Source organism: Enhydra lutris, unplaced genomic scaffold (assembly GCF_002288905.1).
Source record: "Enhydra lutris kenyoni isolate GAN:26980312 unplaced genomic scaffold, ASM228890v2 scaffoldscaffold13, whole genome shotgun sequence".
Lineage (NCBI taxonomy): Eukaryota > Metazoa > Chordata > Mammalia > Carnivora > Mustelidae > Enhydra > Enhydra lutris.
This window is the reverse complement of record NW_019154097.1, coordinates 19,972,655-19,996,357: the sequence shown is the minus strand read 5'-3', so window position 1 is coordinate 19,996,357 and position 23,703 is coordinate 19,972,655. Positions and strand designations below refer to the sequence as shown.

The 23,703-nt window shown below is 48.9% G+C and overlaps 1 protein-coding gene across 1 annotated transcript; it reads right to left on the bottom strand.

Annotated features, from left to right (window-relative positions):
• Positions 1-461: 461 nt before the first annotated feature.
• On the bottom strand, positions 462-18,993 carry LOC111146320 (B-box and SPRY domain containing). Its single transcript, XM_022501825.1, has 6 exons — positions 18,817-18,993; positions 15,178-15,276; positions 6,809-7,039; positions 5,653-5,678; positions 2,198-2,322; positions 462-988 (listed from the first exon to the last, which is right to left on the bottom strand). The coding sequence occupies exons 1-6, from the start codon at positions 18,991-18,993 to the stop codon at positions 462-464; spliced, it is 1,185 nt and encodes a 394-aa protein (XP_022357533.1).
• Positions 18,994-23,703: the final 4,710 nt, after the last annotated feature.

Here is a 23,703-nt window from a genome sequence, read left to right as displayed (position 1 = left end):
TACAATCTTTACTAACATACATGTTCCCTACGTCGGGCCTTCCTACTTCATCAGCTGTGTGGGGCCTGAAGGCCTCACCCCAGGTCGCCCTGCAGTGCGTCTCAAAAGACTCTACCACACACCCAGGCACCTTTCCATCCAGCCGCTCGCTCGCCAAATATTTATTGCACAACCGGTAGGCACCGGACCACGTGCTGGATGCCAGACACGACACAGTGAACCAGATGCCCTCAGAGGGGCAAATGCCTGGTGGATTTGGGAGCCCAAGGCCCAGGGGGTAGCAGGCTCCCCACAGATAGCCAGCAGGTCCCCACTGAAGCCAGACCTGAAACAAGACAGAACCCTCCCCCCTCCGCAAGCGGCCCCCTGGGCAGAGGCAACATCTGGGGAAGAGACCGCTGGGTAGGAACTCGGCCTGGAGGCGTGGCAGGGGCTAGACTGGGGCTCCTGGCGGCCACGGGTCAGCGGACGATGGAAATGGTCTGGTCGGCCACCGCGAAGACTGGGAAGAGGGGCCCCGAGAAGGGCGCGCGGTGGACGTGGAGCACCGTGCCCGAGGCTGGCTCGTAGAAGAGCAGTTCCTGCGCCTGCAAGTCTAGAAGCACGCCCAGCTGGCTGGGGCAGCGCAACAGCCCCAGGGGCTGGTGCTGCCCGTCGTGTGAGAAACGGAACTCCTGGTCGTAGCGGGAGAAGACCCAGGAGAAGGTGTTGTGGCCCAGACGAGAGTCACTGCCGGAGCCCTTGCGGGGCAGCTGGCCCAGGGCCACACCCACCTTATAGGCGCAGCTGTTCTGGACGTTCACCATCCAGGTGTGCAGCCCAGCCTGGAAGGACGTGGCCGCGAGGGCATTGGGCCAGTGGTCAAAGCGCTCGGGGGCATCTGCACAGGCCTTGGACTTCTTGGCGTTGAAGGTCAGGGTCCTTCGATCATCTGACAGTTGCAGGAAGGGGCTGACGGTCCTTTCGTCGATACGCACATCCTCCGTGCCTGCCAGGAAGAAGTCTCCGAGTCGCCCAAGGCCCACCCTCAGCCCTAACCCGGCCCTGTCAGGCGCAAAGGGCTTCCTCCCCACTCCCTGGCAGTGAGCTACCTCGCACAAGCCCCTTCCTCTGAGCCCCAGTCCCCTCATCTGTAAAATGGGGATCAGTCGGACTTATCACAGGGTGGGCGTGAGGATCTGAAGTGCCGAGCATTAGTAAGTGCTCACCAGGTTGTGGCCATGACAACAATAGTTCTTACTAGTCTGAGACCCTCATGTGTAAACTCGAAAGAGGGCCCAGAGGGAAGCAAGTTGCCCAAAGTCACACACCTAGTTGGTGACAGGGCAGAATGAAGACCCAGCATTTTGTTCCCATATCTAGCATCCAGCACTGATCAGAGCGCATTCCCATTGAGCCTCTCTGCGGCCCCCAGATCGGATCTGTCCCTGGGGCACAGCCCCAGGGATCTAGGAAGCATCAGATCCTACTTTCCAACAACTTATGAGATGGGACTGCTGGCAAATCAGGCACTCTCTGATAACAGAATCCAGAGCGGACGAGCTAGAGCTTGAACTCAACATTGAAGGCTGACACACAAGGGAGGAGGGCTAAAAATTGAGGAACAAGTCAACCCATTACCCTAACCTCTCTGTGAATTGTGCAAACACTCCAACCAGGGGCACAGAAGCTGCCACCTAGCTTGGGGGGTTCTGCTTGGAGAACTTCCGCACTGAGTGGGAACTCCTGCAGGGAGAAGGGCAGGCTGCATTCAGCCCCATGGCCTTAGCACGCAGCCCGGGGCCAGGCCACAGCCGGCCTGAGTCAGTGTCTGGTGAGGGAGTAAGTGAGGCAAACCTAGGCAGCTCAATTCTCACTCCACATGCCCTCCAGCACTTGTACCTTCTTAAAGAGAAACTCGGTTTCCAAGAAATAATACCAAGCTGTCCCATTCGGGCAGGACAGAACTGGGACTTACAGGAACCAGATTTTTCTTAGAGCCCACAGAGCAGTTTGGTCTGGACGCAGGAAGGACCCAGCTGCACCAGGCCTGTCCAGCACCTTGGCTTCACGAATGACAAGCCTCATCTAGTGTCACTGTTTGCTTTAGCTGCCGTGCCAGATGTTCTGCTCCCCGGTGTGACCCAGCAGCACACCCCAGCCAGTCAGCCAGCCACCCAGTTGTTCCCATTGGCGCTGGGCCCTAACAGTTCCTAACCTGAGAGGGACCCAAGAACCGCCGTCACCCAGAGCTGGGTAAGGAGTGGGCTCCGAATACACTTCTCATTGAAGTTTAACTTGTCTGACTCCTGGGGATCCAAGATGCCCTCTGCTTCCTCGGTCCTTGTGGAGGGGAGAAAAACAACAAAAAGCAGGTTCAGGAAGGTTCTGGAAATGGATCTGGATCAATATAGGATGATGGAAAAGGGACAGAAGTAAAATCATCTTCCCATGAGGGTGATACCAGGATTGGCAGCCAGGCCCCACACAAGAGCCCCCTAAAAGGAGGCCTGAGCCAAACAGGAAGCTGGGCTTTCCCCTTATCCCCCCCCCCCCCACAGGGGCCTTAATTCCAGTGAGGCAGACAATTTCCAGGGAGGTAAATACTTGGTGCCAGTATTAGAACTTGGAGTTGGTCGGCTCTGTGGGAGAAACAACCTGCTGGGTCTCTTAAGTTAGCAGCAGAGCAGGGACGGGACCTGAGCCACTCATGCACCAGCCTTTCCTCCCCCATCCTATGTGGAGAAAACCTTGCCTCCTTCCAAAACCTACTGGTTCAGTAAGAAGGTACAGCCACTCCTCTACTCTTAAAATGCAAATATCCTTGAGGGATCCCACAAGTAGGGACTATCAGTTATCATCCAAACCATAAATTAGTTCCAGTGCTTTGCTCCCAATAGCCACCTCTCCTCAGCTCACAGGGGCACTAGGTTGGGCTGGAGGAAATATGGGATCAGAAGATGCCTAGGAGGGGAGAATGACCATTTATTAGGTATCCAGTTCCCTCTGTAGAATCTCGCGTAATCTTTGCTTTAACCTGGGAGAGGGTTGTTATCCCATTTGACAGGAAAGAAAAGAGATTCAAAGAAAGCACTCAGCTAAAAAGGGGAGCTGCGTTCAAGTCCTGACTCCAGGCAAAAATAGAACAAACCCAGCCTGGCATCCAGGCACTGTTCAACATAAGTTTCCCCTTGATCTAAAATGAAAATGATCAAAGGGGTATAGGGCAAAATAAGGGTTTGCCAAGGAGCTTTGCAGATCTCTGAACTGGGTTCTGAGAGCACACTCTTCCCCTAATTTCCTGACTCTGCCCATAATGAAGGAGCAGGGAGAGAGAGTGGGGCACATCTCATGGATGCAAGCCCTTTGCAAGACTGCCAGTGGCTGGCCTGGATTGGGAAGTGCAAGGTGAACAGAGCCCTAGAAAAGCTGAGAGCAGGCTCTGGTAACAAAGGCTCTTTGTGGTCAGAACAAGAGAGGGTCTGTTGCCACTTTCTCAAAGCACTGCATCTAGGGTTGGAGGAGCCCCAGCCATCAGGCGGGGAGAAAAGAGGAACGCGTGTTGGCAGTGCTGAGTCAAGCCGAGGTAAATCTGAGGCCAGTTGTAGACGCTACAGTCTAGACAACCAGCTGGTCCAGCACCTCATGGTTCAGAAGGGAAAACTCGTGGGGATGCCTGGGTGGCTCAGTCGGGTAAGCATCTGCCTTCGGCTCAGGTCATGATCCCAGAGTCCTGGGATCGAATCCTGCATCTGGCTCCCTGTTTGGCGGGGAAGCCTGCTTCTCCCTCTGCCTGCCGCTCCCCCTGCTTATGCTCTCACTCTTGCTCTCTCTGACAATTAAAATCTTTTTTTTTTTAAAGTATTTTGTCGTTATTATTATTTTAAAATGCTAAGGAATAAATTCCAGATTAAATCAGGAATTCCAGATGGATTAGGAAACAAAAAACATAAAACAAAAACACACCAAACACTGTTAAGAACTTTGCAGGCACAACTGGCAACATTTGAATATGGACTGTATATTAGATAATAGTATCACATCAACAGTAATTTCCTGAGCTTAGGTGACACTGTAGTTATGTAAGAGATGGTTTTTGTTCTTGAAAGAAAGATGCTGAAGTATTTAGACCTAAAAAGTCTCACTTTCTGCAACTTACTCTCAAATAGGGTAGAAACAATAAGTGCCACATATTCATTTGTTAAATAGATAGGAAGGAAGAGACAAACAGACCAAGAAAGAGAGCAGATGTGGCAAAATACTAACAATTAGAATTTCTAGGTGAAACTCCTTATACTATTTTCCAATTTTTCTCTACATTTGAAACATACCAAAATAAAAAAAAATTTAAAGATTAAGTTTTTTTTTTTTTTTTTTCAAAAACCAGAACAGCTTAAAATTGAAAACAGGATGAAGAAGATAAAGGAGAAAGAGAAGACTAGCAGAAGTGTGGAAAGATTAAAAGAGGGGAAAAGTAGGAACAAGCCAAGCCTTTAAAGGAAACCGTAAAATAAAGCTGGGGGCATCCACACTGGGGGAGCCTTCACAGACTTGCCAAAGAGTGAGGTAAATCTATACATACTGACACGGAGAGATTCCAAGAGAGTCTGATAAGTTATAGAACAGCAAGTAGTAAATCCCTAGTGTGTTAAAAATATATATATATATTTAGAGGTCGACAAGTCCAATCATACTCTCCCGCGACCCTGTTTACATAGGGAAGTCCCACAAGATACATCACTGACTGTTAAAGCTGATCACCTCCAGGGAAGGGGATTGGGAAGGGAATGGGAAAAAAAAAATTATTTTAAGTTATCTCTACGCCCAGTGTGGCGCTTGAACTCACAAACCTGAGACCAAGAGTCACATGCTCTACCCACTGAGCCAGCCAGGCGCCCCGAGACGTTTTAAATTTTCAGTGGTCTTATACTGATGGCATTCTTTTCTCTTTCTCCCATGCACATGTATTACTGTTGAAATTTAAATATAAAAACAGCTAAGAAGAATGGGTTGTGCTCCCCAGATAGAGCTCTGAAATCTCTCACAGAAGCTGCAAGAATTTAATTATTTTGCCTGGCAAATTACATCCTCTTGGCCACTTCCTCGGGCTCTTGCTCCCAGCCTCTCAGGACCTAGGAGAGCCTGGTGAAGTGCTTTTATTACTGCTTCATTAAAATGCAAACTGTGAGTGGTGGTAATGCACACCTAGGTTTCAAAGATTCTTTTCTCAGAGAAAGGGGGACTGAGGCAGAGAAGAGGGTGATGGGACAGGTGTGGGGTGTGCGTCTGCGCCCCAGCTATGGGGCGTAGGCAGGTCCCTGCCCTTCTTTGAGCCTCAGTATTTTCATCTGTAGACGGCGGGGGAGGAGTGAAACACTCCAACAGGGGGACTGGAGGTTTTGTAGCAGGATAACATTTCAGAAAGCCCTTGGCAAGCCTCCCATTGCTAAGTGTTTCTTTTATGACCCCGGCCCAGGGATCTAAAGCAGGTCTCCAAGTTAGACGCAGGAAGACCCCTGTCCAGGGAGCATGGCTCTGGGACAGGCATGCAGCCAGATGGCACACGGTGGGCTTTCTCCCCAGATCAGCGGGGCCTGAATGCCACGGACTAGTTACAGGCCTGCGGGCAACAGTCTGCACATCTGCCCAGGCAAATGACGGGGCCATACTCACCTCTCAAAAATCTCCTGCTCCTTCTGCTGTAAGAAAAGAAAACAGAGTCAGGCTGGGGACCAGGAACTCAGCAGGAAGTCAAGACTTGAGTATGTTCGACTGGCATGGAGGGTGCCATGTGGGCAGACTCTGGGACAAAGCATTCTGTTCCTGCTTTAAGACCCCAAGCAAAGCTCTCTGGGCTCTTCTTCACACAGCTCTCACCGCACACTGGGAATGGATCGCCCGGATCACTGGCTCCCACGCCCCGGGGCAACCTGCGGTTGCCTCACAGGACCCCCGTATTTACCAACTCCTCGCCACCCTCCCCAGACTGCCAGCTCTGGGATGGCTGGGACGCTTACTGATTCTTCTCCTGTGACCGTCCCAGTTTGGGACAGAATGTGCTCTGATGTGGAAGCAGTAGGACCCGGTGAAGGCACAATCTAGGGCAGCGATGGAAACTGCCCTACTTGAACGGCAGAACAGCTCTGTTGTTCCACATTCTGATTTCTCTGCTGGCATATTTCCTCACACGTCAGACTGTCCCATTAAAACTGCAAGCATCTGCATCTCTATAGAAAGTACTCTGCAGGGATATGTATCAAAGTATGACCCACGGTCGTTTCTGGGCGGTCCGATTTAGGGACACCCGGGCCGCTCCCTCCCTCCGCTTATGAGCCCTGTCTCTACCTCCCCACTTCCTTCATCATAGTGGCTCCTCTTTACCTGTCAGGCACCAGCTTCGAAGTTACTTCATTCAGGAAGCTGCCCCTGACCCCTGCCACCCGCAAGCCTGGACTGCGGGGTCTCTGGTTCCCAGTGATGTCTTCTACCAGAACACATAACCCTCCACTATCAGTTTAGGTATTCATCTGCTTCGTAAGAGGTAATTCATCTGCTTCGTAATGAGGCGCTAACAGCTGTATCCTGTAACCCCACCCCAGGGCACAACGGCTCATAGTAGACACTCAGCAAATATTTGCTCACTATTGAAAGAATGGTTAGCAGGTGCAAAAAAAAAATCCATTTAATTTTATTTCTTTTTTAATTTCCTTGCCTCATCCCTGCTCTGAATTATCCTTATCCACCCAACTCCTACCAATACACATTCTAGATGTTTTAGACTTCGGGGTGTCTGGTCCACTGGCTGTGTCCTCACCCCTGCCTGACTTACAATCAGCTGGAGGTCATCCAGATGGGTGAGCATGGCCACCAGGCTGGTCCGGATGCTGTCGAGCTTCTGCAGCGCCTCAGTCCAGTGGACTCGCTGTGTCAGGATGCTCTGGTGGGCCCGCTCCTCTTCATCATGCACCTGTTCCAGCAAACGCTGCTCCTCGCTCTCACACAAACTCCTCACCACACCTAGCCTCTGGATGACCAGTTCCCGTGCCGAGCTGGCCGTGCTCTGGTGAGGGATAACACAGGGAATTGGGTCCTAGCCAAGCCCCAGTCAAGATTAAGAGGATCTGGGCTCAGTAAGAAGGAGTGCTGGGATTGATTAGCCATGTCTGGCACAGGCACAGTAATGGAAGGAACAGTGCTTATGCCATCCCAGCTTTAAGAGTTCCCAAATATGGAAGAGAGGAAAAAATGAAATGGGAGGAAACCAGAGAGGGAGACAAACCATAAGAGACTCTTAATCTCAGGAGACAAACTGAGGGTTGCTGGAGTGGAGGGTGGTGGGAGGGATGTGGTGGCTGGATGATGGACATTGGGGAGGGTATGTGCTATGGTGAGTGCTGTGAATTGTGTGAGACTGATGAATCACAGACCTGTACCCCTGGGGCAAATAATACATTATTTGTTAATTTAAAAAAAAAAAAAAAAGAAAAGAAAAGAAAAAAAAAGGAGAGTTCCCAAATATGGTTTAAGGTAAAGAAATGTGAGATTCAGACATATAGGTCATATCTTAGATTTAGGATCACAGAATGGAAGAGCTGGGCACGGTCTAGGGACCAACTAGAACTAATTATTTCATAGTTGAGAATACCAAGGCCAAGGGATCAAGGTCAGAGAATAAGAGAATTACAGCATGAAAGACCCTACAAAGTCTTCCCCATCAATAGGATCCATGCCAACAGTAATCCAGTCGATATTCTGACTATGTCTGAATGAAAAAAATCTCCTTCTTTCCTAAATCTGTCCATTCCAATGGCTTCCGTGGTAGACTTCTTATTCATGCCGGGGGCATGCCATCCCCTCCAGGTTAGCTAATATGGCCCTCCTAGTAGTCAGCACAGGGTCTAGCACACAGGAGGTCCTCAAACAGTCACTGAATGACTGAGGGGAAAGTTTCTTCTGATCAAATCAAAAATCTCTTGGTAGCGCTCACAGGCCAAGTCAGGGACAGAGCTGGGACTAGAACCCAGCTCTTTGGACTCTCAGTCCAACACAATTCTCTTTCCCCCAGTGCCATCTGACAATTGATCCTCCCCAAATGTTGCATGAAACACCTGCAGTCTTGCCAGACAAGAGAGTAGAGCAGTCTCTTTCATGCCGAATGTCGGGGAGAGCCAACAGCTTTCTCTGTGCCCTGCCTGTGCAGACCTGCTTTGTACAGTGAAAGGGGTAATGACCCCTGCTTTACAGAAGAAACTGAGACCCACGATTTGCCCAGAGGACAGGAAGAGAGTGAACCTAAGTGGCCTCAGTGAACCCACGAGTTAGTTCTAACTCCAACTTCAGTGTTCCCTGAGCCAACATAAAACACTAGTTAGGAAGTTAGGCTTTATTTTTTTTAAGATTTTATTTATTTATTTGAGAGAGAGAGAGACAGAGCATGAGGGGGAGGGGCAGACGGAGAGGAACAAGCAGACTCCCCACCTAGCAGGGAACCAGACATGGAACTCCATCCCAGGACCATAAGATCATGATCTCAGCCGAAGGCAGAGATTTAACCCACTGAGCCACCCAGGCGCCCCAGGAAGTTAGGCTTTAGAGACAGACAGTGCCTAGATTTAAACCTTAACTGATCCACTTACTCTCTGTAGGATGCTGAACACATTACTGATCTTCCCTATGCCTCTGTTTTCTAATCTGCTAAATGAGGGTAATAATAGTACCTACCTTATGAGGTTATTGTAGAAGATTAAATGAGTTAATGTATACAAAGTAAACAGAACAAAGCCCAGCACAGAAGTGTTCAACAACATTAGCTATTGTTCTCTCTATCCCACCTTGCTGCCTTGCCCACAGGGGTGGGTGTCCGTAGTTACGTCTGTACTACGTCTGTGAGCAGGACCAAGAACAGATCCCGGCCCAAGATGCAGCAGACACTCTCTCACTAGAAGACTGTAATCAATTTCAGCACATTTCTCGACTCATTCCTGGTAAAGCGCGGCAGAGAAAAAAAAATTTCCCTTTCCAAAGATATGCCAGAATAAACTAAACAGTATCCTAAAACAAAGCACAGAAATGCTGGAAAAATAGCCCAAAGCATCCTTTTAAAAGTTAAGCTGCTCTGGCAGCTAAGTAAAGGAAATCCCCTGGAGTCCAAATGTGGAAAGGAAACTAAAAACCGGTGTAATCCAGGGCTCAGACTCTATTGCCCTGAATGCAGCTTGGCATTTATTTTAGAATTTTACACTCCTCTAAACTTAAGAGCCCAGTAAAGACAGAATTCTATGGAAAAATAGACAAATCTACAGCATGATATGAAATTATAAATGCTCCCTGCCAACAATCAGTAAATATGGTAGATAAAAAAATTAGTAAGTATGGAAAAGATCTGAATGTGAAACATTTATGTAAAGTGACCGTGCCTTAGGGTATAGAGCAAGTGTCAACAAATTTCAAACAACTGATATGCAGACTACAATGAAGTTAAGTTAGAAATTACTGGAAAAAAAATAACAATGATAATTTAAAAAGTAAAACCATATATTTGGAGATTTAAAAGCCTATTTCCGATAACACATAGTAAAATAACAAATCATAATGGACATTTAAAAATACTTATAACTGAATGAAAATATCGCATCACATTTGTGAGAGGTCTGCTAACAACACCTTGATGAAAATATATGGCTTAAATGCTGACCTTTTTTTTTTTAAAGATTTTTTTAAAAATATTTATATTTTTATTTATTTGACAGACAGAGATCACAAGTAGGCAGAGAGGCAGGCAGAGAGAGAGGGGGAAGCAGGTTCCCTGCTGAGCAGAGAGCCAGATGCGGGCCTCAATCCCAGGACCCTGGGATCATGACCTGAGCCGAAGGCAGAGGCTTTAACCCGCTGAGCCACCCAGGCTCCCCTTAAATGCTGACCTTGAGAAAGAAGACAGACTAAAATAAATAGACTGTGTTCAGCTGAGGGAGTTAAATAACAATGGCATCCATCCCCCCCAAAAAAATTAGAAGGAAAAAATTATAAAGATAAGAGGAATGGATGCATAGGGGCGCCCTGGTGGCTCAGTCGGTTAAGCATCTGCCTTCGGCTCAGGTGGTCCTGGGATCAGAGTCCCTCATTGGGTTCCCTACTCAGCAGGAAGGCTGCTTCTCCCTCTCCCTCTGCCTGCCACTCCCCCTGCTTGTGCTTTCTCTCTGTCAAGTAAATAGTAAATAAATAAAATTAAAAAAAAAAAAAAAAGAAGAAAGGACGCCTGGGTGGCTCAGTCAGTTAAGTGTCTGCTTTCGACTTGGGTCCCGCATCAGCTCCTTGCTCAGTGGAGAGCCTGCTTCTCCCTCTGCCTGCTGCTGCCCTTGCTCGTGCTCTCTCTGTCTCTGTCTCTCTCTGACAAATAAATAAATAAAATTTAAAAAAAAAAGATAAGAGGAAATAATAATGAGATTTTTTTTTTTTTTTAAGATACAAAAGAGGGGCGCCTGGCTGTCTGAGTTAGAAGGGCATGTGACTTGATCTTGGTGTTGTGAGTTTGAGCCCCTTGTTATAAGGTCACTAGAAAAAAATAAACTTTAAAAAGAGATACAAAAGAGAGGATCAACATATTAAAAGCTGGTTCTTTGAAAAGACTAACAAAATAGACAAGCCAGTGGCAACCTTAATCAAGATTAAGAAAAACTTGGGGGGGCACCTGGGTGGCTCAGTTGGTTAAGCTTCTGTCTTTGGTTCAGGTCATGATCTCAGGGTCCTGGGATCGAGCCCCACGTCAGGCTACCTGCTCAGCAGGGAGCCTGCTTCTCCCTCTCCCCCCTCTCCCACTCCCCACTTGTACTTTCTCTCTCTCTAAAATAAATATCTAAAAAAAAAAAAAAAGATTAAGAACAACGTTATGCCATTAAATTTAAAAATAGACAAAATACATAATTTATCTAGAAAAAAATTACTAAAACCAAAGAAAAAGAAAGAACCCTTTAATCATGGTGGGAAATGAATCAGTAGTTAAAATTCACCTGCAAAGGGGTGCCTGGGTGGTTCAGTGGGTTAAAGCCTCTGCCTTCAGCTTGGGTCATGATCCCAGCGTCCTGGGATCGAGCCCCTCATCGGGCTCTCTGCTCAGCGGGGAGCCTGTTTTCTCCTCTCTCTCTGCCTGCCTCTCTGCCTACTTGTGATCTCTCTGTCAAATAAATAAATAAAATCTTTTTTAAAAAATTCACCTGCAAAAATAACACCATCCCGGCTAGTTTCACAGGAGGTGTCACCAAATATTCAAGGCACAGATAATTCCAGTCTTAACACAAACACCTCCAGTGGAAACAGAGAGCTCCCAACTCATTGAGTAAGATTTATAGAACCTCAACACCAAAATCTGATACGGACTACGCAAAAAATGAAATTCATAGGCTAATCTCACTCTTGAGAATAGACACAAAAATCCTGAAACACACACCCAAAACTCAAAACTAAGATTAGCAATCCAACCTTAGAAATTTTGTATAAGGGTGACACAAGGGGAAGGAGAGGAGGGGGCTCGGTGATAAGAGGGTAGCACGAGGGATCCTTACAATGGAACTGTTCTCTATCTTGGCTGTGGGAGACATCACACGAATCTACATTAGATAAATCTGCACAGAACTAAATACACACACACACACACACACACACACACACACACAGAGATGAGCGCAGGTTAAACTGCTGAAATGTGCATCAGGTGGGTTGTACGGATGTTGATGTCCCGGTTATGTTAGGTAACATGTTATCATTGGGGGAACCTGGACAAAGGGCACAGGGGATATGGCTCTATGATCATTTCTTACAACTATATGTGAATCTATATATATAATGAACCTTAATCTCAAAATTTAAAGTAAAAAAAAAATACATATGATAAAGCTTACTAGAAGGAATTCAAGATGGTTTAGTATGAGAAAGTCTTATTAATGTATTGCCATGTTTGGCAATTGATTGATGGGGAATAAAGCATATCTATAAACTGACCAATGGCATCATTAAGAACCTGCAGCAAACATGATAAATAATGGAAAAATAGAAGCAATCAGAAGAGAACTTACACAAGCTCTGCCCATCACCTACCCACGTACCTGCATGTGCGCCCCTACGCTCTGCCTTCCGTTTCAGCATGTGAATGCCCAGGCTCTTACCTCCAGCTACCTCTCCATTTGTCTACTAGATCCCATCCCCCTTGTTGTACCTGAGTATCCCCCTTTCTCCTTCACCATTAATTGTCTCCACTCTACCAGACGATGACTACCAGCATACACAGAATAGTTTCTCCCACCTTAAAAATACCTTCTTGATCCTATACCACCCCCCCGACTATCATCCCATTTCTCAGCTACTTTCTTACAGCAGAGCTCCTCAAGTGTTGGCTGTGCCAACTCTTCCAAATTACTCTTCTGTTCTCTCTGAAACCCACTCCGATCAGACTTCCACTCCACCACTCTACAAGACACTCCCTCCATCATAATCTCCACTGATGAACATGTTTTTCAATCCAATGGCCCACTCTCATTTCTCACCTTACCTAACCTCTGCAACGTTTGACATCCCACCTCCCTGAAACCTCTTATGTGGATGCAACGTCTTAGCTTGACTCCTATCTCATTCGTTGCGCCTTCTTGGTCGACTTTGCTGGTTCCTCCTATCCTCATCTTCCTCTTCCTCTTTTTAATTTCAATGTGGGGCTCCAGCTCATGACCTTCAGATCAAGAGTCCCAGGCTCCTCCGACTGAGCCAGCCAGGCGCCCTCCTTTTATCCTTCCATCTTCTTAATGGTTAACTGTGCTCTGGAGCTCCGTCCTTGGATCCCTGCTTTATTCTTATCTATTCTTAATCACTTAGTGATCTCATCCCTTCCTGTGGCTTTCAGTTTATATCACTCATTTATACACTCATGGAATCTGTCTTCAGCCTAGCCCTCTCCCAACTTACACATATCCAGCTACCTCTTCAACATCTTCCCTTGGATATCTAACAGGCGTTTCAAATTTAACACATCCACATCTGAACACCTAATCTCCTCCCCTGTCAACCATCACTCTACATGTGGTCTTACCCCACCTTGGTAAATGGTTACCTCATCCTTCCAGTTCTCAAATCAAGGCATTTAAAGAAAAAAAAAAAAAGTTAACAGTTATCCTGCCCCCCTCCCGTACCTTTCTCTCTTGCCTACATCCAATCATCAGCAAATTCTGCTGTTTCTCCCTTCAGAATAAACACAGAATCCAGACACTTCTCACCATCACTCATGTCCAAACCACTCTTGTCTTTCACCTGGGTTATGACACCAGCTTACTAATCATTCTCCCTGCTTTTACCTATGGTCACTTCTCAACATAGTAGCTAGTCTTCCTTTTAATTTTAATTTTTTTAATTTTTAAATTTTTATTTATTTTTAAAGATTTTATTTTATTTATACGGCAGGGAGAGAGGAAGAGATAGTGAGAGGGCTAGCAGGTAGAGAGAGAGGGAGAAGCAGGTCCCCCACTAAGCAAGGGGCCTGATGCGGGTTCAATCCCAAGACCCTGGGATCATGACCTGAATCGAAGGCAGACATTTAATTGACTGAGGCACCCAGGTGCCCCACTGTGTTCCTTTTTAATCTTAAGTCATATCATCTTACTGTGCACAGAAATATCGAAAGACTTCTGACTTTACTCAAACTAAAGGCAAAGCCCCTGTGTGGCCAGTGGGGATACTATGCAGCTCCCCCCATACCCTGCCTCTCGGACGTCACCTCCTGCTGCTTTCTTTCACTCTGCCTCCAGCTCATAGGCCCCCTTGCTGCTCCTCCAATGTGCCAGGTGCGCTCCCACCTTCGGGCTTTTGCACTTGCCATTCCTTCTTTCTAGAACTCTCCCTCAGATATCTGGTCCCTTCCCTCACCTTCTGTAAATTTTGTGCAAATATCAACCTTTACTTAGGTCATTCCCGATCGCAGCATATGCAATCACAAACCCCGTTCCCAACAAGGACGTCCCCCTTCCTGTGTTGAACTTCTCCATAAAACCTTCGACCTTCTGACATAGCATGTATTTAATTATTGGCCTTCCCCTACCCATCCACCCGCCCCGGCTAACGATGTAAGTTTCAGGAAAACAGGAATTTCCGTATGTTTTGTTCACTGTGGAATCTCGAGCACAGAGAACAACAGTGCTTGGCACGTGGTGGGTGCTCACAGATTTGTTAAACGGCGAAACGCTGTGAGTGTACCCTTTGAAGTCAGCATCTGCTACACTCGCTTCTTTTGATATTGTACTGAGGCCCTAGCCAGCGCTGTCAAGGCGAGAAAATAAAAAGGATGAAGAAAAAGAGTGTGAGAGAGAGAGAGAGAGAGAGAGAGAGAGGAATGGTCATGCTAAGAGCCACAGGACTGAGCACAGAAGAGCTGCCTGGCCTCCCGGAAGCTTCTTCTTTCCTTCAGGTTCTTAGAGGCTTCTGTATCCTGCCAGGAAATTTCCTGTTTTTGCTCAAGCTAGTTCAACTGGGTTTCATTCTACACAATCAAAAGAACCTTGACTAAGACCGTGCCAAGCCTGCACCATTGTCCATGCTGGGGAAGGAAGGATGGCATGTCCTGAAAGAAATCCACAGTCCCGACCTGTGAGGGGCATAGCTGAGAGTGAAGAGGTGGCAGTGGCAGTGGGGTCAACTGGATAAAGGATTGGCAGAGGGGGGTCGCAGAAGAAGCCCTGGCCTGGGAGTCAGAAGATCCAGGCCCTGGATCTGACTCTGACAGGAGGTTGTGGACCCGAGGCAAGTCAGTTAACCTCTCGGTGACCCATTTCCCCATCTGTCAACAGGACTGTAACTGCCGCCTACTGCATAAAGATTGTCGTAAAGAACACTCCACGTCCAAGTCCAGAGGTTATTTTCTAATTTAGGGGCTGACCACTACACACTCAGATGGTGTTAGAATGCTACCCTTCCTGATCCTTTACCCCAAAAAAGTCCTTTTCCAGCAGTATTTGCCCCAGTGTGGTACCAGGAATAGTCTTCTCTGCCCAGATGGTAAAAGCACAGCTCGGAGAGATGGGAAACCGACCTTCCCGGGCATCCAGCTTTGCTAGTAGCACAGTGAGTCTGTGAGGTTGGGAAGGGATCCCAGACTGGTCCACACTCTCGAGGCTGGAGTCTTATCCTAGGAGGGGTCCAGAGCATAGGAGAAGGAAAACTACCTACCACTGCTCTCTGGTTCTTCTCTGGCAGGACCTCGGCGACATACTTGGTGATGCTGGCACTCAGAATCTGCAGCCTCTCACACTGGTCCACGATCCTGTTCTGCAATGCAAAGGACACCCATGGTGTCTGGTTCCATGTTGATCCATCCACTCCATCCCACCATCCCAGTGATCTCCCCCCTCTTATCCCACCTCAGCCACTTGCACCCAGGGTCACATCCCAGACCTTGCTATTACTGAGAACTATAGCACTTTCAAATTCTTCATTTAAGGGGCCCACACCCTGCCACTTCTATCCTTCCAGATGACTAACTCTAGATTCCCCAGTCCAACCATTCTTCAGCTCAGCTGAGGCCACCCAAACGTTACTCTTACCACTTTTCTTTGTGTTTTTTTTTTTTTTAAGATTTTTATTTATTTATTTGACAGACAGAGATCACAAATAGGCAGAGAGAGAGAGAGAGAGGAGGAAGCAGGCTCCCTGCTGGGCAGAGAGCCCGATGCAGGGCTCGATCCCAGGACCCTGAGACCATGACCTGAGCTGAAGGCAGAGGCTTAACCCACTGAGCCACCCAGGCACCCCTAGTCTTACCACTTTTCAATGTCCATCACCCACTCTGTGGCTTCAGTTCCCTCCTTCTCCTGAAATCCGTGGTCCATCACCATAATCACTTGCCTGCACATGCTCTCAGCGTTCCTTCTGACCCAGCTCCCTGGCTTTCCACACCTCAGCAGAAGAACATGGCTTCTCAAACTGCCTTTCCCTAAGATGTCCCCATTCTTTAGCAATCATCAACCTCCTTACCCCAACCCCACACCCTGGGGTTACTCTCCAAGCCGGCATGTATCTAATCCCTCAGTGAGTCCTATCAGCCCTGACTCTGCAGTTCCTCTCTCTTCCTCTCTCTCTCTCTCTCCTCTGGCCACTTCTGGTCACCTCCACTCCTATTATTCTGCCCAGACAACCATTATCTCTCACAGGAGAGAAATTAGGTCCAGTCACGTCCCCTCCACACCCTCCAATGGCTCTCCAGCACACTCACAGTGAGATCAAGCGTCCCACTTTAGCCAACAAGGCCCTGTCTGATGGGACTCTGCCTACTGTGCCAACGTTACCTCCTAGCACTCTCCGCACTGGCCTTCTTTCTGTCCCATGAACACACCAAACTTTTTCTGACAACAGTATCTCTGCACCTGCTGCTTCCTCTGCGGCCAGCAGTCTTCTGGATATATAAAGGGATATAGCCCTTTATATGCAAGTCCCCTCCCCCACTCCATTCAGGGTCACCTCCTCAGAAGCCCTCCCTGACCACCCCCACAGCCCATTCCCTTACTTTGCTTATTTTTCTTTCTTGCATTTATCACACCTCTGTCTGTATATTCTGGGTGTGTTTCCTTGTTTTGTATCTTTCCCCCCACGGCTTGACTTTGACTTTGTTCGCTACGGGCCACTACCTAGAAGAAAGTTCCTTCTACACATAGAGGCCCTGGATAAATATTTGCTGAATGAATGAACATCCACTTCTGAGACCACAAGAGGTGCCACGGTTCACATCGGCCAGAGCTGGGAGCGTCCCCAGGGGAGCAGGGGAGCATTTTAGAAACAAAGATGCTGAAGCCCCCAGAGAGGTGACTTGCCAGGCCCCTGCTTTTCCACTCCATTTCTCCAGGTACTTGAACGTGACTCCTTCCTAGCCAACAGCTCCTCCACGGCTTCCCCTTAGAGCTCTGCCCTGGTTCCGTCTGCCAAAAGGCAGCTGGGTTCCTCTTCTAGCAGACCCTTGCAAATTCTCACCCCCCACAGTCAGGAATTCCATCTGACGCTTCTCTGGTCCAAATACTGAGTGAACGAAGCTCTGATCCAAATACCGAAGAACGGAGCTGCTTCGAGGAAGCTGTGATCAGCACACACCAGAGGACGAAGGAAACCCGGCGAAACTTATAAAAAGCGAGAGGACAAGAACCACGAATGTGAGAGAGAAGTTGTGAATGCTAACCATCTTGCCCTGGGGCAAAATTTCTTTGACACTAGAGGGATCACAGAAGGAGTATGAATCACATATATGATCACAGAAGGAGTAAATGTCATAAGATACTCAAAATTGGAGAAAGGCAAGAGAGAAAGAAGAGAAGGAAAGAAATTCCTCCCTCCACGCAAAGAAGTGAACATACTTAGGACCTCAGTAGGGTTCGGGGAAGACACCCCGGACAGAGGCATTCCGAATCAAGCACCTGCCCCGACACTCTGCCCCAGCCTTCATGCCCTTCCACCACTCGGATTCGGCTCTGGTAGCAACTTTTGGGGTTTGTTTTTTTTTTTAGTTTTTATTGCATTCTCACACCCATTCGCACCACTTCCTCCCTCCGATGAACCAAGAGGTGGTTTTGTCTGACCAAGTTAATGATTCCCTTGGTCCAGTTCCTGAATATTAGAAACCTTGGAGGAGTTACCGGCCTGCTCTGGGCCTCAGTTTCCTCATCTGTAAAATGGAGGTAGGATATCACTTCCAAAGTTTGGTCCGGATGGAGTGAGATGATGGACATTGAAGTGCTTTGGCGCTTGCAAAGTTTCCACTATTTCGCAAGTTTATCACACCACATTATCTGAGCTTATTTTCATCACTCCTATGGATGATGGGTAGCGGTGACAGGTAGGACCAACCAGGAGCTTTCGGGTGTGTCACTGAGTAAGCGAATCCCTCCTGGCCAGTCAGCTAGGTGTGTTTATTACCCTGCAGTCTGAGTCCCCAGGGAGAGCCCTCAGGCCTCACAGAAGGGCAGAGCACTCGGGTGAGGTTGGGGAAACCAAGCAGCATAATCAAATTGCAAGGAAATCCCCAGGGACCGCAACTAGGATGGAAGGAGGGAGGAAGACGCAGGGTAATTTGGACTCCCCAGTCTCAGATCAGGGGCAGGTGGTGATGAAGGTGACAGCTTGGAGGTAACTGGAGTGGAGGTGAGGAGGAACTCCAGGGGAAGAGATCCAACAAGAACCTCTTGAGATCCTCCCCACCCCCTCCGTTTACCCAGGTCGAGCCAGTTTGGAGTACAGTCAAGGCCAACCCCGAAAAGGAAAAGAAATCACCTCACCGGGAAACCTGAAGGGTGGACGGGGGAGGGGCTTTGAGCCCAGGGGCTGAGGCGGGAGGAGGGCGGGCTTTATCTCAGGTCAGCTTCCACCGGGGCGGGACGTGGGGCACACGCGACGTGCAGCGGCCTATGGCCCAAGGCCAGGCCTGGCTTTCACCCCTCAACAGATGCAACGAACGGAGGAAGAGTGGGCAGCTGGATCCGCCACTATGTGGTAGACTACAGAGCATTTCCCCCATTATCTTGGGTCTCTCGCACAACCACCCCAATAAATGCGCGCTATTATTGCCCTACAGATGAGGGCGCTGAAGCTCTGAGACTTACGAGACTCCGAGCTAGGTGGGGAGGAGGCGGGATTCGAACTCACGTCCCCACGACTCCAGAGGCCCCACCCTTAACTGCCTAGTTCCACGGCCAGGACCACCGGGGGGCCTAGGCCCCGGACCTGCCGCCGGGTCCCCGCCGGGTCCCCCTCGGCGCTCCGCCACGGCGTCCCCTCCCTCCCCTCTCCTCCCCCCCGCCCCGCCTTCCGGCGCCCCCGCCCGCTCACCCGCAGCTCTTCCGCGCGCTCCTCCGCCCGGCGGATGCGGTGGTCCCGGCAGCGGCCGTCGGGCCCCGCGCAGGCGGCGCACACCGGCCGTCGCTCGGAGCAGCAGAACCAGCTCAGAGCCTGGTGGTGCTCGGGGCACAGCGGCCCGGACGGCGGCCCCGCGCTCTCCTCAGACATGGCCGAGCGCCCCGCGCCGCGCGCTCCACCTGCCGCAGGTGACTGCGGGGCGGGGCCTCCGCGACCCCGCCCCCGGGCCGCGACAGGCGGCGGGGCGCGCTGGCCACCCCGGCTTCCTGCCCGCCTGCCCTCGCTGCGGCCAGGTGGGCGCTCGCCGGGACTCCCGCGCGGGGTCCGCCGGCCTCAGCCAGCTCTGTGATTTTTCTGCTGAATTAAGTCGCCTTGTATGCGTGTTAGTTTTAGGACAAACGTAAAACACCGAGTATTGTGACCGTAGCAAACTTAATTGAGCACTTACTAAGCTCCAGACTTTTGGTAAGCGCCTTAAAGCGTTTTATAATGGGCTACAATAGCCCTTTTTTGACAGGCAGCTCTGAACGAGTAGCTTGTAGATAGGTTCTGGTGTTAGGCTGCCTGGGCTCGAATCCCTGCTCACAGGCAGAGCACGCTCGGTGGCCTCAGCTGTAAAATGGGGATAGCGTCGGTACCTGCCCCCACAGACTTGTGCTGTGGCTTAAATGATTAAACAGGACCCGGAGCACACACAGCGGCTGCAATTGCTGAGCGTCTGTTAATAACGCAAGGAAAGTACTAGTATGATCCCCATTTTTATGGAGGTTAAGTAACTTGCAAGGAGTCACAGTTGCTAATGGGCAGCAATGAGACTGGAATTCAGGCAGCTTGATTTGTAGCTAATATGGTTAATATATATATATATATATTTAGATTGTATTTATTTATTTGACAGACCGGGATCACAAGTAGGCAGAGAGGGAGGCAGAGAGAGAGGAGGAAGCAGGCTTCCCGTGGAGCGGAGAGCCGGATGCGGGGCTCGATCCTAGGACTCTGGGATCATGACCTGAGCCGAAAGCAGAGGCTTTAACCCACTGAGCCACCCAGGCGCCCCTGGTTAATATTTTTTAATTGCATATTAAAGTCCAGTGAGGAACATCTGTATTAGGCTGATTTCCCCAAAGTATTTACAACCAAATTTTCCTCATTTGAAACTTTTTAAATAACGAGTATTGATAAAAACTAATGCATGTTTATTGAAGAAAAGACACTATGCAAATAAACACATCCATGTAACACCCATCCCCAGAAAAAGCCACTGTGGATAAGTGCTGGAGCTGCCTTGGGGCTTTTTTTCTTAGGATCTCGTAAATCAGTGTAAGCCCAGATTAAAGCCTCTCCTGGGGCTCCATTCCAGCCAGCCTGGGCATACAGGGAGAATGCTATTTCCCAGCCCCCAAATTCCATTTTAGGAGGTCTTGGCAGAGGCCTGAGGAGAGAACTCAGCCAAAGGGAGAAGGGGCCAGGCCTTGGGGGTCAGAAGTTATTCTAAATTCACCAGGAGTGGACAATTGTGAAAGCCCAACCATAAAGAGAAGCAGCAATGCATCCTGCAGCACTTGGGGGCCGAGGCACCTCTACCACAAGGTCCCTCTAAGTGACAACTGCACAAAGGGTAGAGAAAGATTCCCTTCTGTCCTGCAGCTTCAGCCCCTGAGGGCAAGGGCCACTGACAGCCCCAGAGCTCCTCCCCTTAAACTACAGGACCTGGGTCTGATCATTTAGTTCCTCTGGGCCTCAGTTACCCCATCTCTAACATGGGAGTGAGAATAGTATCTACCTCTGAGGGCTGCTTCAAGAATTAAATGAGGTGTTGTCTGAAAGTGCTGAGTTTGGATGTATAGTATACAGAAGGGGCTAAAAAATGTTTTATTGTATGTGTGAGGGTTTGTAGCAGGGTTTCAAAATATAAACAGTGTAAAGTTCTTTGGCAAGGGGAGGGCAGCATTCCTGGCATCAAAAGTCATTTCTAGTGGGAGGGTGAAGGCTTCATACTCTCTTCTGGGGGTGGGGCTGGAAATGGGCCACCTTAACCAGCAATTGTGGTTAGAATTTTTTGTTCTAAGAGCTGGGCATAGGAAGGGCTCTTAAACCTTCTGGTAAGAACAGAGAAAACAGAAGTGATTTTGTGTGAAGGAAAAGAGACTGTGGAGAGCATGGGGAGGAGCAGGAGTTAAGGTCCTCAGGGAAAGCAGGGCCCCTTCACTGGGTGTACCCCTGGAGCAGGCAGTGGCCCTCGAGGGCTGGAGTCAGGCAAGCAGGAAAGTCACCAGAAGAACTTCCGGGCAGAGGACTAGGAATTGCCAGGGGCTTAGGTGGAAAAGAATTTACTTTTATAAAGTGGGGATCATTGGTGGCTGGGTTGGTTAAGTGTCTGCCTTCAGCTCAGGTCATGATCCCAGGATCCTGGGATCGAGCCCTTGCATCGGGCTGCCTGCTCAGTGGGGAGTCTGCTTCTCCCTCTGCCCACCCCGCCCCCGCCACCGCTCTCAGGCTCGCTTGTGCTCTCAAAAATAAATAAATAAAATATTTAAAAATAAATAAATAAAGTGGAGGTCATCTGTACTGCCACTCAGGACTGAAGCATCAGCCCCTTCCCTTAAATGTGCATGTGCCTGACACAAGTCGCCACCAGAAGCCTCTGGATACTCAGAAACTCCCAAAAGATGGCTCTTGGGCTTTATCAGGCTTTGGAATCACCCGGAGTCTAGGGACTGTTGGGGGAGAGGAGTGGTTAAGCATTCACACTTTCTGATAAGATTCTCATCCACTAAATCTGGGGTGGAAGGAGGAATCTGCAAGTGTAGCAGTTGCCCTGAGGCTAGACCACGAATGAAGTCTCTGACCCCTCCTGGAAATGCTGTAAGGCAAGGGGGACCCTTTAGCAGGTGGTGGAATCTATTTCAGGAGTGAAGAGCAGCATTAAACAAAAGGAAAGGGAAAGAAAGGAAGATAGAAAGAAAGAAGGAAGGAAAGGAAAAAGAAAAGGAAAAAAAAGAAAAGAAAAAATTGCTCCTTGTACAGGTTTTTTTTTGTCGGTTTCATTTTCATAAACATGTACACATGTGAGCACTGGGGAATGTATTTCCTATTGAGAGGGTCAAAAAGTTTAAAAGCTGATGCTCTAAAGTGACCCCTGGATCCTTGGTGGGAGTTGGGAGGACTGTACTTGAATTTAAGGGCTTAGGCGGAACACCCCGAGCTGGGGACAGAGAATGGACACTTTTGTTACATTTTTTTTTTTAAAGATTTTATTTGTTTATTTGACAGAGATTACAAGTAGGCAGAGAGGCAGGCAGAGAGAGTTGGGTCGGGGGTGGGGGGGAGCTGAGCAGAGAGCCGGAAATGGGGCTCCATTCCAGGACTCTGGGATCACGACCTGAGCCAAAGGCAGAGGCTTAAACCCACTGAGCCACCCAGGCACCCCTCTTTTGTTACATTTTAGTCATTCAACAGATTTATTAACTGTCTACTTATGCGCCGGGCCATATTTAAGACGCCGAGGATACAACCGTAAAGAAGAACAAAGTCTACTCTCTTGAGCAAACAAAATTAACAGACCAGTCATATAATGCTGGTAAGTGAGAAGAGCTGTATGAAACATACTCGGGCATATAGACAGAGGGCTTGAGGGAGGCGCAGATCTAGAAAGGGCGATGGAGGTCGTCTCTGGGAAGAGTAGCACTACCACAGGAGAGAGACAAACCGTGAGAAGCAAACTGTGAGAAGGTCTGGGGAAGGAGCTCTCCAAGCAGATGAACTAGCAAGGGCAAAAATTTTTGTTATGCCCTGAACCCTGCTCGCGCCCTCACCAAGGAACCATACACAATTTGCGTTCTGAAAAGGTGCTACAAATATATAGACCCTCACAAACATGGTAGAGGAGCCTTTAGCCCCTACTGTATGACGTAGGTGGAACGTGTCTGGAAACACGTCCAGGAGGCTGTTAGGCTGCAGGCTTGAGCTGTAGAAACCTGAGCAAGGCAGAAGGCCCCACAGTGACCACAAGCTGAATGCCAACAGGCTCCGTAAGCGACCCACCTCAGGAGACCCCTAGGCCCTAGCTGACCAATGGGCTACTCACAAGTGGGCCCACATTCCCATACCTTCTTGCGTCCCATTAACTGTAGCTCCCCCTCCCACCACCACCTGCTTGCTGTTCCCTGCAATGTATTAAAAAAACTTCTATCTCCTTTGTTCTGCCCTGGGTGAACCCTCTCACCACCCACCTCCACCCAATCGGTCACCCCACAGAACGTGTTTATTTTGACAAAATTGGGACTATCTGTACATTCTGCCCTGTAACCAGACTTCTCACACTTGTCTATTTATGCTATTTAGTTTGGGTTGTCCTTTTTTTTTTTTTTTTTTAACTTTTTTGGTAGTGAATATTTGGGAAAGTCTGTTGAAAAGGACTGTATCTCCCTGGCCTTTACTCTCCCTCAGGCCTGCTCTTCAACCGCAGACCCAGCCCTCTTCTGCCCACCTGGCCGGAGGCCCGTGACTATTGCTGATCCCACCTCGCCCTGTCCCCATGCCTCCTTCCTCCTCAGACCCTGAGGCCGCCAAAGTCTCCGGTGACAGGACTGGAAGTCATCTGACCTGGGCTTGTACCGGTTCTTGTAAGGAGTAGCAAGAGGACTATCAACGCTGTGGCTTCTTTTCTGTGTGACCTTCTATGGCAGAAACAGCCTCAACTGTCACCTTTAAGAGGGGCTTGGCAGCCTGCCAGTGTGGAGAAACTTAGACCGCACAGTTCTCATGTGATTAAGTCCAGGCCCCCGGGGAGAGAGTCCTCTCTGCTTGGGTCTGACCAGTCTGGACGGAATGAGATCAGTCTCCATGGGGCTCTTAGGA

Coding starts and splice junctions, on each gene's coding strand:
- LOC111146320 (XM_022501825.1), bottom strand. CDS start 18,993: ATGTCTGAGGAGAGCGCGGGGCCGCCGTCCGGGCCGCTGTGCCCCGAG. Junction 5,679..6,808: donor TGGATGACCTCCAGCTGATT/GTAAGTCAGGCA, acceptor CTTTTCTTACAG/CAGAAGGAGCAGGAGATTTT. Junction 989..2,197: donor GGTTCTTGGGTCCCTCTCAG/GTTAGGAACTGT, acceptor TCTTCCTGGCAG/GCACGGAGGATGTGCGTATC.